The following is a 15,386-nucleotide window of genomic DNA, read 5'->3' as shown; positions in this document are numbered from 1 at the left end:
CTACATGTGACTCCAGAGCCACAGCAATGTGGTTGACTCTCAACTGCCCTCGGACAACCAGGGATGGGTAATAAATGCTGGCCAACCAGCGACGCCCATGGCCCATGAATGAATTTTTTTAAAATTCCATATCTTAACAATTCACTTCAGCTGGTCAGTTGACTGACTAGGCTTTGGTAGATAAGATATCATGTTGGTATCTAATGTCTTATATGTAAATGATTTCAATACCGCGTGATTAATTTTGATTCCCAAAAGTACCTCTGCAAAGGAGCCATCCTCGTTGCATTCTGGTACAATGATGGAGTCTGTTGCCCTCCTCGACTGTGCCAGTGCTTGGGCTCTGTCCTCTTGGCATCTTACTGTAGCTCTATCTGTAACACAGATCGATTTATTTCATAAATAACTGGCGGCCAATGCATTCCTAATCACACTGTTCACCCAATTAAAGCTCAAAACTTTGGAGATCTCCGAGGTCAAAGGTGTTCAGAAAAAGATGAAACACTTGACCGCTTTCAGCTGTTCTGCAGAATCTTGCTTTTATCTCAGGAGGCTATTACAGTTTCCAAGTATGCCATGAACATGATTAATTGGTGACAGACCATCAAACCAAGCAAGCACCATAATCTTTCATGGTAAATGAACACCTCGAGCAACTCTGCTTAAGTTTGTGAGAAGAAGTAGTCAGAAGTGAGCAGGGCGAGGAGGAAGGTTTATATAAAGTGTAGTCTATCGACAGGTCCCATTAGAGATGTCCATCAGTAGTTACTGTATAGAGTGTCTAGCCACAACTCCTGGTTCCAGAAATGGCAACCCATCCACAGGGTGGTCCATATCTCTATGCCGGAATTCATAGAATCATAGAAACCCTAAAGTGCAGAAGGAGGCCATTCAGTCCATTGCGTCTGCACCGACCGCAATCCCACCCAGGCACTATCCCTGTAGCCCCACATATTTACCCTGCTAGTCTCCCTGACACTAAGGGGCAATTTAGCATGGCCAGTCAACCTAACCTGCACATCTTTGGATTGTGGGAGGAAACTGGAGCACCCGGAGGAAACCCACGCAGACACGGGGAGAATGTGCAAACTCCACACAGACAGTGACCCAAGCCAGGAATCGAACCCCGGTCCTTGCCGCTGTGAGGCAGCAATGCTAACCACTGTGCCACCCTGACCCGATTCTACCGGAGTAGGCGAGAGGCAGACAATGGAAATATCCGTTGACCTTGGGCGGGATTTTCCGGTCTCGGGTCGAGTGAGGCCATAAATCCCGCCCCTCAAGTCTCAGAGGAAAATGGTCCACTCACACGCCAGAAGCCTCTGACCTCATCTGCAGCTGGGATTCTCCAGTGCCGCTGCAAATGAATGGAGTTTTGGCTGAGCGCCAAATTCTGCATGGCAGCAGGGGCAGGACAAACGAGATTGGAAAATCCCATCCAGAATATCAAAAAAAGGGCAATCCATCCATAGGTGCATATTGACTGTCAAATGACAGATCACCAAAACTCTGGTTACACCACAACTGAGTCATCACCAGTTCTTGTTTGGTGTGGAAATGAGGAAGAGTGTCTCAGACAATATATTTAGAGACTAGTAGTAACAAGTGAGGAAAGGCTAAAGCAGCAACGACTAGCAACACAGAAAATAGGAACAAGAGTAGCTCATTCAGCCCATTAGTGACTATGGTAAATGCAATAGGGAAGAAAGATTGGATCAGAAAACTAGAAATTAGAGGGAGCAGGTAAAAGAAGGGAAGCTATAAGCGAACAAACCTTGTGCTAAGTTAATAACATAATTCAATTTGAGTGTCCTGTCTGCTGGTCTTCTTACATGATCAAATGCTTTGGGTGCTTTTTTGTGCTGTTGGATGTTGGTGGTAAAAATGGAACTCTAAGTTAGCATCAGATTCCGTCATTGCGAACTTGGTTGAAACTCACTGCACTGTAGATTGAGCAGTAACTTTTAAAAGGGAACTGGAAGAATACTTGAAGAGTGTGGTGTTAGTGTACCTTTAAGAGTTTTTTAAAAATCATGTTCTCTGTAGCTCTCATTTTGGCACCGGGTTGTCTCCGAGCAGTCCTTTTATTGCTCCTGAAGTGGCTTAAATGGGGGTTGTTTATTTTTACTTTGGGAATTAGTTTTATGACGCTGCAGGTCAGGTGACAGGAGTTCTATCATTTTCAGTTCTGAGCTGCAGGTTTTAGGTTTAGAAGGGTGTGCGGGTTAGGTGGATTGGCCATGCTAAATTGCCCCTTAGTGTCAGGGGGTTAGTAAAGTAAATACGTGATATTGTGAGGATAGGGCCTAGGTGGGAGTGTTGTCGGTGCCAGCTCGATGGGCTGAATGGCCTCCTTCTGCACTGTAGGGATTCTATGTTACTGTGCGCCAAAGGTAGATAGAATCGATAGAATCCCTACAGTGCAGAAGGAGGCCATTAGGCCCATCGAGTCTGCACCAACCACAATCCCACCCAGGCCCTATTCTTGTAACCCCACATATTTACCCTAATCGTCCCCCTGACACTAAGGGTCAATTTAGCATGGCCAATCCACCTAACCTGCACATCTTTGGACATCCTTGGTAGCAAAACTGCTGACCACTTCCAGCAGGGCGTGACTTTGTGTGATGAAGGACAGAGATGTGATAAGAACAAAGAACCCTACAGCACAGGAACAGGCCCTTCGGCCCTCCAAGCCTGCACCGACCATGCTGCCCAACTGAACTAAAACCCCCTACCCTTCCGGGGATCATATCCCTCTATTCTCATCCTATTCGTAAATTTGTTAAGTAAAGATACCCTGTACCGTAACCAGCTTCCTTGATGCTTATAGCAAGGGAGAACAAATTAGAGGCATGGGGGAGATAATCCTTTGTAGCTGGGTTTTCATGTGAGTGACTAGCATGGCTTCATCAGTGGAGAGAAGATTTTCTGATCACGTTGTATTTTTATCTTCACTTTCAGTCTGGACAGATTAATACAGGCACAATGGACTGACGGAACTCCTTCTGTGCTAAAAGATTCTGTGGACAAGATGTTTTAAATGGTGAAAAAGTGAGCGGGAAATTCATTCCCACTGAGCTTGGCCGACCCACAGCCGTTTAATGTTCCTTGCAGGACATCCCACCTCAGACAGCTGTCAGCCAATCAGAACGGTTAGCAGCTCAGGAGCCTCAGCAACAGCTGCCTGATGAAGGAAGAGGTCATGCGGCCGACTGAAGGTATGCTCGAGATAACTTAAAACATACAATCACTGCTGATGGAGGGGAAATCTCCCAGGAAAGGGGTTGAGACCACAGTGCCTTCCCTGCCCACAGCCCCCCTCTTTGCTTAGACACTCCCGCCGCCCCCCCAGGTTGCCAGTGGGGAGTCCAACCACCAGCCTGTTAAAATAGCCCTCAAGATTTAAATTGGTTTCCCGCCTCATGCGGGCTAGTAACTTCTCTCCAATGATCCCACTCCAATTACTTTTTGCCTCTTAGCCATAAAACTGTGCAGCTCCTTATTTCATTCCACCTTTGCCCATTTCGATTAGCTTCTAAAACTCAAGCTTTGTTGATTTGCAGGCAACTTCTCTCTTCAACCTTGTCCCATTGGCTTTAATTATTCACTTGCCTTTCGTAATAGTCACTTAGCATATTTGCAACATTTAGAGAAAGATTCATCGATCTCGCCTGGACTGAAATCCAGGACCTTGTGATGGACCATTGCACCAATTGGAGCAATTCTGCAGAGAGCCCGTTTTACAGCACTGGTAATACTTTTATTTAGCATTTACATATTCAAAAGTAATTAAACAGATTGAGATGAGAGAGAAGAAAAGCTAACAACTTGATAAAAACAATGTGCTGAAGTTTTACTTCATTCGGGTTAATAACAGCACTCAGCAGAATTTCAACCGCTCGATATCTCTGTCCCCGGAGGAAGGAGGCACGCAGGCCCGAGAATTTGGTGGGTTGGACCGAAATCCCATGCCTTTCCATCTTTCCTGTAAGTAAACTCTGGGTGGGAAGGCCTACTGTAGACCTTGGAGCAGGCTCGAGGGGCTGAATGGCCTGCTCCTATTTTCTATGTTGCAAAATTGGCACTCCACTTGAGTCCCACAAGTGGTCAATTAATCTTCTGAAGGGCCTCTTCACTGCCTCTACTTCACTGCACTCCCAACTCCAGGCAGGCCTGTGGGACATGCGGCCTGCATGACCGGTAAAACTGTGTGGGCTGCATATCCCTCAATCTGCACTCATCTGATTGAGAGCATGGATATTCGGCAAGGGGTGGGGGGTTGACCGCTGACAGCCATTCTACACCATTGCTGCTGAGCCCCATGGCAGCGCTCTCCTCATGACCCCCCCACCACCTTACCTTTGTCCAGGGTTGATGACCTTTGGGGGGGTGGGGCAGCAATAGCCTGGCCTCCTATTTGATGCTGCCGAGTGCCAGAGCTGCTGGCTTCTTGGTGGGCAGAAGGCCAGCTTCCAGGGTCCTCAGTGTGGAGGAAGGCTGCCACTGTCCACTTAACTGCCCTGTGGACAGAAGATACAGCAGGTCTTCTTCCTTAGAGGCAGCACAGTGTCTCATTGCTTTTTCAGGCAGCTGGCAAGACACCTGCTGAGAATGGAAGATTGTGCCCACTGAGTGGAAGCCAGTCACTTCCTTTCAGGCCGAACAAGAAGGGGGTAAATGTAAATGCCCTGATCAAATCATCTGCCCCCACCCGGGAATTTTGCACATGTACTGGAGCAAGTAGTCTGCAGCTTTTTTCTTTGTTTAGAGACCCTGCACAAAAAAACAGTATTGCTGTCACTAAACCCAGACAGAAACGGATCGTGCATCCTTTGCCCTGCATGGTGACACACTGAGATTTATGGGAAGTGTTAAATTTAGGGGCAGTCAAGGTCAGAGAAATCCCTCGAGGAGTTATGCAAGAAACGCCCAGCTAAGTGCTCCAATGATTTAACACTAACCTGTCACACCACATTTAAACATGACTTATACGTGACTGAAATGGAGGGAACGGATGTGTCCTACAGGCACCTGTCTGAGACCTAACTGAGCTTTCCGCCCACCTCCTCCCACCTCTTTCAACTGCCCGTTGAGGCAATCAAGACTGGAGTTTCTTCTCTGCAATGTCACTAACGAGGAACAACACTCCATAGAAATATTACGTATAATTAAAAGCATAGAAACAGGTCAGAAGGTCTTTGTCGCCACATGAACTCTTCCGTCATCTAACCCTTTCAGCATACGTTTCTATCCCCTTCTCCTTCACGTATCTATCCATTTTTTCATTGAATTGCATCTAAGTTTTTTGCCTCAGCTGCTCCTTCTGATAGGCACTGCCACATTCCAACACTCGCTGGATAAAGTGGTTTCTTCTGAATCCCCTGTTGGATTCATTCGCGCCTATCTTAAATTTCTGTCCTGTAGTGTTGGATACCCTGTAATTGGAAGCTTCTTCTCTATGCTCACCATTAGAGAGGCAATGGCCTAGTGGTATTATCGCTAAGCTATTAATCCACGAAATCAGCTGGTGTTCTGGGGACCCAGGTTCGAATCCCGCCTCGGCAGATGGTGGAATTTGAATTCAATTAAAAAAAAGCTGGAATTAAGAATCTACTGATGACCATGAAATCATTGTTGATTGTCGGAAAAATCCATCTCGTTCACTAATGTCCTTTAGGGAAGGAAATCTGCCATCTTTACCCAGTCTGGTCTACATGTGACTCCAGCGCCATAGAAATGTGGTTGACTCTCAACTGCCCTCGGGTAACTAGGGATGGGCAATAAATGCTGGCCCAGCCAGCGACACCCATGTTCCACAAATGAATAAAAAATAATTGAGTCCCTTCATAATCTTGAAAGAGTTCTATTAGGTCCACAGCTTTAGAATGAGTGTAATAGCCTACTCAGAAACATGACAGCAATCTTAGAAAGGAGCATGGTGACAACTCAGAAAATTACAGCAGTAATTTTTGCTAAAGTATTAGAACGCCTTTTGAAAGGCAGGATAATGAAATACCTGTAAAAGCGTTGTTTGGTACAATTGAGTAAAGGACAGGGATCAGTGAGGATATTGGAGCAAAGGAGAGTTTTGCCAACCTAAATTATCAAAGTAGAATCATAGAAACCCTACAATGCAGAAGGAGGCCATTCGGTCCATCGAGTCTGCACTGACAACAATTCCACCCAGATCCTATCCCCGCAGCCCCACATATTTACCCTGCTAATCCTCCTGACACTAGGGGGCAATTTATCATGGCCTATCAACCTAACCAGCACATCTTTGGAGTACAAGAAACAAATGACAGAGTTTGTTGAGATTGGTGATTCTGGAGCTGTGATACAAATGCTTGTGTTTATTTAGCACCATTAATGTTTGGAAATGTCCAACAGAGCCACGAAAGGAAATATGAGAACAGGTGACTAAAAGCTTGGTCAAAGAGGTAGGTTTTCAGCAGAGGAAAGAGGAATTTTAAAGTTTATTTATTAATGTCACAAGTCGGCTTACATTAACACTGCAATGAAGTTACTGTGAAAATCCCCTAGTCGCCACACTCCGGCGCCTGTTCAGATACACTGAGGGAGAATTTAGCATGACCAGTGCACCTAACCAACACGTCTTTCAGACTGTGGGAGGAAACCAGAGCACCCGAAGGAAACCCACGCAGACACGGGGAGAACGTGCAGACTCTGCACAGACAGTGACTCAGGTCGGGAATCAAACCCGGGTCCCTGCCGCTGTGAGGCAGCAGTGCTAACCACTGTGCGAAGTACAGACTTGGAGAGGTCTACGGAGGACTTGAGCACAACCAGCAAGGGTGAGATGATGAAATTTAGAGGTCAGAATTTGAGGAAAGTAGAGTTCTCAGAAAATTGGAGGACTGGAGAAAGAGGTTAGAAAGATGGGGAGGGCAAAGCCAATGAAGGGACTCCAGAGCATTGAGTAATGGATGAGTCAGCCCTGCCCTAGTGTTCCCATCCTTACCACTACATCGACTCCGTGGCATTGTCTCGAGGGTCGGGTCCCTGCATTTTGCTCGCTGGAAGGCACAGTGGGATTTGTAGAGCTTCCTGTCACTCCCGCAGACTGGCTTCTGTTGAGTTCTGGAGCAGTCAATGTTGCACAAGCCCCCTCTGTCGCTCTCAGCTATAAGAAACTGAAACAGGAACAGTTCCAGTTAATTCATGCACACTTAAAAGCCCATTGATCTCTTTAAAATCTGCTGTGTTGAGGGGAGGCGATGGCCTAGTGGTATTATCGCTAGACTATTAATCCAGAAACTCAGCTAATGTTCTGGGGACCCGGGTTCGAATCCCGCCACGGCAGATGGTGGAATTTGAATTCAATAAAAAATCTGGAATTAAGAATCTACTGATGACCATGAAACTATTGTCAATTGTCGGAAAACCCATCTGGTTCAATAATGTCCTTTAGGAGAGGAAATCTGCTGTCCTTACCCGGTCTTGCCTACATGTAACTCCAGAGTCACAGCAGTGTGGTTGACTCTCAACTGCCCTCGGGCAACTAGGGATGGGCAATAAATGCTGACCAGCCAGCGACGCCCATGTCCCACGAATGAATAAAAGAAAGAATATTTTGGGCCCTTACCCAGCTATGAAATCTCCTGAGGGAATCTACCTCTCCAATCTGGGTCAAATCTCCAGTATACCAATCTAACCTTATCAACTGCATTTCAAATCCCAGATTAGGGAGATAGGAACAGAAAGAAGCCATTCGGCCCCTCAAGCCATTCAGTTATATCATAGCTGATTTGAAACTCAACTCCATTTAGCTGCCTTGATTCCTTGACCCGGTAGTATCCTTGTCTAACAATCAATAAATCTCAGTTTGGAAAGTTTCAGTTATCCCAGCCTCAACTGTTTTTTTTGCGGGGGGGGATTGAGGATTTCAGATTTCCACTACCTTGTGTGTAAAGAAAGGCTTCGTAACATCAATTTACAGCGAATACATTTAAGGCCCTAGCTTAGGACCTCTCGACAAGGGGAAATATTTTCTCTCCACCAATCCAATCAAATCCTAATCATTTTAAGCAATTTAGATCATCCAATAATACTTTATACTCAAGGGAACATAAGACTAATCTATGCAACCAGATCTCATAATTTAATCATTTTAGCCCTGTTACCATTCTAGTGAATTGACACAGTACTCACTCGAGTAGTTGGCCCGCTAATGTGGATGGAATATCATACAGTCTATGAATCAGATGCACAGTCTTCACACTGTAATTCCCACGTGGACTTCTGTTGTAGGCAGGGGAGTTTTCCAGTCGCACCCACCACAGGAATCGTAACCGGCTGGACATGGACCATGCAAAGGTCCGCTGTCCTTGGGCGGGATTTTCCGGTCTTAGGGCGAGCACGGCCAGAAATTCCCACCCAGGCACTCTGCAGTAGCGTGTACTAAAACAAAATATATATCTACAATTTGCGAGGTCTTAGATTCTCAGCTTGGGTCACTGTCTGTGCAGAGTCCACACGTTCTCCCCGTGTCTGCGTGGGTTTCCTCCGGGTGCTCCGGTTTCCTCCCACAGTCTGAAAGATGTGCAGGTTAGGTTAATTGGCTATGCTAAATTCTCCCTCGGTGTATCCGAACAGGCGCCGGAGTGTGGCGACCAGGGGATTTTCACAGTAACTTCATTGCAGTGTTAATGTAAGCCTACTTGTGACACTAATAAATAAATTTTAAAAGTATCATAATTAACTAGGCTACAGTGCCCTCCTTGCAGTTACCATTTTACAGGTTTTATTTTTGCTGCACTCTGATGCTCAGGTGAGGAGTACAATTACTGACAAATAGCCCAACCAGCTGGTTTATCTTTCACATGAGCAGCAGTCAAAGTGTTTGACATAAGATCTACACAGTGCCAGGCTGCAGAAGGAGAGTTCATTATACACCCACCGATCCTTACACATGCACCATCAGGTAAGGAGGTAGGCAAGGGATTCTTGGTCAGATAATTAGTGCAAATGGAAGCTCCCATTCTCAATGAATGCTGGTTCAATAAGTCCAGTAGTACCGCTGAGACACATGAATGTTCATTTTACTACAAACATAGAAGATAGGAGCAGGAGGAGGCCATTCAGCCCTTCGCGCCTGCTCCGCCATTTATCACGATCATGGCTGATCATCCAACTCAATAGCCTAATCCTGCTTTCTCCCCATAACCTTTGATCCCACTTGTCCCAAGTGCTATATCCAGCCGCCTCTTGAATTCATTCAATGTTTTGGCATCAACTACTTCCTGTGGTAATGAATTCCACAGGCTCACCATTCTTTGGGTGAAGAAATGTCTCCTCACCTCCATCCTAAATGGTCTACCCCGAATCCTCAGACTGTGACCCCTGGTTCTGGACAATCCCACCATCGGGAATATCCACCCTGCATCTACCCTGTCCAGTCCTGTTAGAAAGTTTTCAGTCTCTATGAGATCCCCCCTCATTCGTCTGAGCTCCAGCGAAAAAAATCCTAACCTAGTCAATCTCTCCTCATACATCAGTCCCGCCATCCCCGGAATCAGCCTGGTAAACCTTCGCTGCACTCCCTCGAGAGCAAAGTCAGATTCATACTCAGAAGCGCTCCAATCAGAATAGACCATGCTTTCAGTAGCACTAAATGAGAGAAGACATGCTAGGATAAGCAATACCCAACATATTCCGATTGGAAACATTGGACAGGATACTACCCACCACAGTTCCAGGACCTGGCACATTAATTGGCAGTGACCATGGAGAAATGACTTCATAGAGTCTGGATCACATCAGCAGGGAGCCCAAAGCAGAGTTGTGCTGTGTGATTTCAGCCATGGCTCAGTCTCCATCTCACATCTGAGCCAGAAGGTGCGAGTTAAAGTTCCATTCCAGAGACCTGAGTGTAAAATCTAGACATATACTCCAATGCAGAACTGAGAGTCCTGCACCGGCTGAGCTTTCGAATGAGATGTTAAACTAAAGTCCCCTCACATGAATATAGAAAATTCCTTGGCATTATTTGGAGGAATTACAGGGGTGTTATCACTGGTGTCCAGACCAATATTTATCACTCATCAAATAAGTTTAAAGTTTATTTATTAGTGTCACAAGTAGGCTGACATTAACACTGCAATGAAGTTACTGTGAAAATCCCCTGGTTGCCACACTCCGGCGCCTGTTCGGGTACACTGAGGGAGAATTTATCATGGCCAGTACAACTAACCAGCACATCTTTCGGAGAGGAAACCGGAGCACCCGGAGGAAACCCACGCAGACGTGGGGAGAATGTTCAAACTCCACACAGACAGTGACCCAAGCTGGGAATCGAACCTGGGTCCCTGGCGCTGTGAGGCAGCAGTGCTAACCACTGTGCCACCGTGCCACCCCTAGAAGGATATAATACCTTAGAGCATCGCTGTTGACAACTGGGCAACTGTCTGATGCAGCCCATAATGTCAAAATTCCCTCACCTTTCAGTTGACTATATCCCTTCAGGGCCATTCCAAACACAAATTTCTTTCAACCTATTCTGATTATTCATCCCCTTCCTTCTAAATGTTCACTTTTATGCAATTTGCTACCTCACCTTGAGTTCCTCGCATCATTCCAAATCTGCTCCTAAACCTCATTATGCAAGAAAGAGAACCTCCTGGAGCATTAGCTTGGCCCTCGGATCCAACAGAAGATTATCTGGGCTATTTGATATGAAAAGGCATCAGAATCTGTCTGTATTCTCAGTGTTGCACACACTGGTACTCTGTGCAGGAGTCACTAGATTATGATTGGAAATTACAGGCTAATAATTGCAGAAATGTTACAGCACAGAGGAGGCCATTTGGCTTGTGGTGTCGGCACAGGCTCTCTGAATAAGCAGTTCATCTTGTGCCATCCCCCCTGTTTTATCCCCGCAATCCTGCACATTCTTCCTTTTCAGATTAGTCTAATTCCCTTTTTAATGATACAATTGGACTCGTCTCCACCACACTCTTAGGCATTGCATTCCAGACCTTAACCACTTGTTTTGACAATTACTTTAAATCTGTGCCTTCTGATTCTCAATCTTTTACGAGTGGGAACAGTTTCTCCCTCTCTAGTCTGTCCATTCCTAATTGGAGACATTGGACTAGAAATCACCCAATATGACGAGTGGCACACCTGCATTGAGCCATAAATACAAACATGCCAAATTGGTGTATAGGCATCAAAAGAGGCATCCAGGACTCCACCTGAAACATGTATTAGGCCTGTATGGAAATAAGGGGCCCAAAGCCTGATTCCAATTGGTTTATCCTCAACACAGTAGACACCAGCAGGCTTACTTCAGGTGAATCAAGCCTACACGAAGTCTGATTAGTGGGGCCTTCAAGGAACCATCGTAGGGCATTGCCAATGACAGCCAAGAAAGGTAAGTTTTTTAAAAGATTATTAAATGTGGAGGTGAGAGGTTCAGCATTAAAAGCATGGACCACTGCTGTTATGTCAGTATGTCTTACATTGCAGCAGTAACAGTAGATTGTAACAGTACATTGTAATAGCAGGCGGCACGGTGGCACAGTGGTTAGCACTGTTGCCTCACAGCACCAGGGACCTGGGTTTGATTCCCGGCTTGTGTCACTGTCTATGCGGAGTCTGCACATTCTTTCCGTGTCTGTGGGTTTCCTCCGGGTGCTCCGGTTTCCTCACACAGTTTGAAAGACGTGCTGGTTAGGTGCATTGGCCGTGCTAAATTCTCCCTCAGTGTACCCGAACAGGCGCCAGAGTATCGTGACTAGGGGATTTTCACAGTAACTTTTTTGCAGTGTTAATGTAAGCCTTACTTGTGACACTAATAAATAAACGACACTTCAGATACACTTCACTGGCTGGAAAGTGCTCGAGATATCCAGTGGTCATCAAAAGCAGTGTATAAATGCAAGTCCTTTTTCTAAAAAACATTGGTTCATCCATTCTGACGCAATGCAACTTCGAGACCAGACCTGCCAACTGAGAAGCTCCTCTCCTTATACCCAGTCTGAGATCAGCTAAATCAGTACAGAACGTTCAAAGAAATTCCTTTTGAATGGGGCATATGATTTTCCTATAAAACCCATTACATCATGTAAACACTGGTGGAATTGCCAGTTGATGAATATAACTTCATCTTTTAAATACACATCAGTTGCTGATGGAATTGGGAGAGTGACATAGAGCAACTGCAGCATTACAGTTGACATAGCGGAATGAATGGGAAACATTACCGGAGCAAGTGAAGATGATATAAACTGACAGAATTTATGTTTGCGGGCAGGAAGTGCTGTGCAATATTTTAAGTAATATATCAAATTAATTTCCCCTGGTCTTGTATGCCAGGAGCCAAGATCAATATGAGGGAGGATTGGAGGGTACAGGCAATAATTGGATCAGAGCACATAGACTTCATTCAGTTCTTCTCTCAAAGCCACAATGGAAATATTTGTAAATTTGTCACATTATAATGGAAGTGTTCTGCCCGTGGCGGCACTGCAGAAGGATGAACCTAAAGCAGTGAAGGGCAACCTAGGCTGGTGAGTGGGCCGTATGAATGGCCCTCCTTCATCTCAGTAGGCAGCAAGATTGAAGTTTATTTATTACTGTCACAACTAGGCTTACATTAACACTGCAATGAAGCTACAGTGAAAATCCCCTCGTCACCACACTCCAGCGCCTGTTTGAGGGAGAATTTAGCATGGCCAATGCACCCAACCAGCACGTCTTTCGGACTGTGGAAGGAAACTGGAGCACCCGGAGGAAACCCACACAGACACAGGGAGAACGTGCAGACTCCGCACAAACAGTGACCCAAGACTGGAATCGAACCCGGGACCTTAGCGCTGGGAAGCAGCAGTGCTAACCACTGTCTACCCAAATCGGGCATATTCACTAAGTATGATCCTTGAATAAGATTGAATACATTTAATACATACCAAATATTTAATAACAAGTTGTAGAAAATGCTTAATCCATATATTAATAGAGCTATCAACTTCAAGTGGTTAAAAACTAAAGAAATATAAATATTTGATTGGACACAGACTATCACAAACATTGTGTACAATCAGCACACACCTCACTTCGCTTGCCCTTGCTTTAGGTACATGTCATTTCAGTCACACTGGTAGGAAGAAAGCTACACGGATGGAAACCAGAGAAATGTGGCAACTCTGCACATAGACAACAGTCAACAAAATGGCCGGAACTTTCCGGCTGTTCACACTGGTGGGATCTTCTGGTCCTGCTGGCAATGCACCCCCGGCGGCGGGCGCCACCAGAAGAAAACCGATAGTGCGCCACCTCCTGCCGCGAGAAGGATGCCGCAGGGTGGCCAGGGAATCCCACCCAGTGACTTGTAGACTGCACCCAGAACCCTGATGGGCTGCACACGGCATTCGGGCTGCAGGTTGCCCACACCTGACTTAAAGTGTGATGTATTTACATAAACAAATGAGAACATTTATTATGAACAGAGTTGACAGGAAGTGCATGGATACATGAGATTTACACTTTATAGATGGCAAATTTTGACAGAACAAAGGTGACCACAGATCGGAATAAGTTAAAAAGAGTGAAATATTTCTACAATCCCTTTCTTCATTTATGGGATCGCTGGCTAGGCCAGCATTTATTGCCCAGCTCTACATATAAGGAACAATGAGAATGTTTCCAATAAAATGGACTCTGGCTCAAGCTGGCACTCTGAGCTTCTGTTCTCCTTTCTTTCTGCAATTTACAAGTCACCCAGGAAGATCTCAAATCAGTCAATCAGACACAACACTGAAGCAACACACTGGGTTGGATTCTCCGGCCACGCTCACCCCAAAACCGGAGAATCCCGCCCAAGGTCAATGGACATTTGTGTGGTGTGTGTCCCCCCGCCCCCCCCCCCACCGGCCCGCTACAATTCCCGTGGCGGGTGGAACGGGAGAAATCCCCCCCTTTATAATACAAGGTAGACAAAAAAGCCAACCTAGATCTTCCTGGGTGGATCAGAAAGGGTTCTGGTTTGATTCTTTCTCTGAAACATTTTTTTTTTGCATCGCCTTGGATCTTCCATGTCATTGCTTCAATGTGCTTGGCAGGAGGGAAGAACCACAACTGGCGACAGCTGAGTGTGAGAGCTCGCTAGAAATTTCATCCTGCTGATTGGAACTCTCAAAAGATCAGAATCCTGGCATTATTTCAGGATCACATAAGCCACAGAACTAAATGTCAACAGTTCATCATCTTGTTGCCATGTTAGGTTTTGCTGCCATCCATGCAATGCCAACGGATGAACGAATTAATGTTTAGATCCTTTCCATAGCGCAATCGGTCAACCAGCCCGAGGATAATCCCTTTCATAACTCCTCTACTGAGTATTAATGAAGGCTAATGACAAACACAGTTTAAGGACCGTACAGGTTCTTGTTTAATTCTTTCTAGGTCATGAATGACAAGGTTTAAGCACCCAGAGGAAACCCACGCAGACACGGGGAGAACGTGCAAACTCCACACAGACAGTGACCCAAGCCAGGAATCGAACCCAGGTCCCTGGCACTGTGAGGCAGCAGTGCTAACCACTGTACCACTGTGCCGCCCAATAGTCCAGAAGTTGGCTATTTAGCCTTTTGTTTTCAAGTGTACATCCAACCCATTTTCAAGTTGCGATCGAGTCTGTTTCCATCACTCTTTCAGGCAGTGTGTAACAACCTGCTGCTTAAAAAAAAAACTTCCCTCTGATTCTTTTGCAATTATCACGGTAGACCTGTGTCTTCTGGTTCCTGACCCTCTTGCCACTAGAATTCATTTTTTTATTCTTTCAAGTAAGAGCCCTCGTAATTTCAAACATCTCTATTATTGTGGGGCAGCACGGTGGCACACTGTCTTGGCTCACTGTCTGTGTGGAGTTTGCACATTCTCCCTGTGTCTGCGTGGGTTTCCTCTGGGTGCTCCGGTTTCCTCCCACAGTCCAAAAATGTGCGGGCCATGCTAAATTGGCCCTTAGTGTCAGGGGACTAGCTGGGGTAAATATGTGGGGCTATGGGGACAGGGACTGGGTGGTCAGTGCAGATTAGATGGGCTGAATGGCCTCCTTCAGCACTGTAGGGATTCTATGATTCTATATCTTCCCTTAACCTTTTTTGCTCCAAGAATAATCATCTTAGCTTCTCCAATCTTATCACAATTTACATTTTACTCAACATGTAGGAATTCATTTTCATGTTTCTCTTGTTGTCTTGGGCCGGATGGGATTTATCCTAGGATTCTCTGGGAGGCTAGAGAGGAGATTGCAGAGCCTTTGGCTTTGATCTTTGGGTCGTCATTGGCTACAGGAACAGTGCCAGAAGACTGGAGGATAGCAAATGTTGTCCCCTTGTTCAAGAAGGGGAGTAGGGACA

The 15,386-nt window shown here is 45.8% G+C and overlaps 1 protein-coding gene across 1 annotated transcript in view; it reads right to left on the bottom strand.

Moving 5' to 3' along the window:
• The window catches only part of LOC144511447 (SPARC-related modular calcium-binding protein 1-like), a 73,513-nt gene that overhangs the window by 26,082 nt on the left and 32,045 nt on the right, over positions 1-15,386 (bottom strand). The window contains exons 2-3 of the mRNA XM_078241810.1: positions 6,986-7,157; positions 262-374 (exon numbers count right to left, since the gene is read on the bottom strand). Of these exons, the coding sequence (XP_078097936.1) occupies positions 262-374; positions 6,986-7,157 (285 nt within the window). The remainder of the gene's footprint in view (positions 1-261; positions 375-6,985; positions 7,158-15,386) is intronic.

The sequence above is a fragment of the Mustelus asterias genome, chromosome 24 (assembly GCF_964213995.1).
Source record: "Mustelus asterias chromosome 24, sMusAst1.hap1.1, whole genome shotgun sequence".
Classification (NCBI taxonomy): Eukaryota; Metazoa; Chordata; class Chondrichthyes; order Carcharhiniformes; family Triakidae; genus Mustelus; species Mustelus asterias.
The sequence above is the reverse complement of the archived record's forward strand: the minus strand, read 5'-3'. Positions and strand labels throughout refer to the sequence as shown.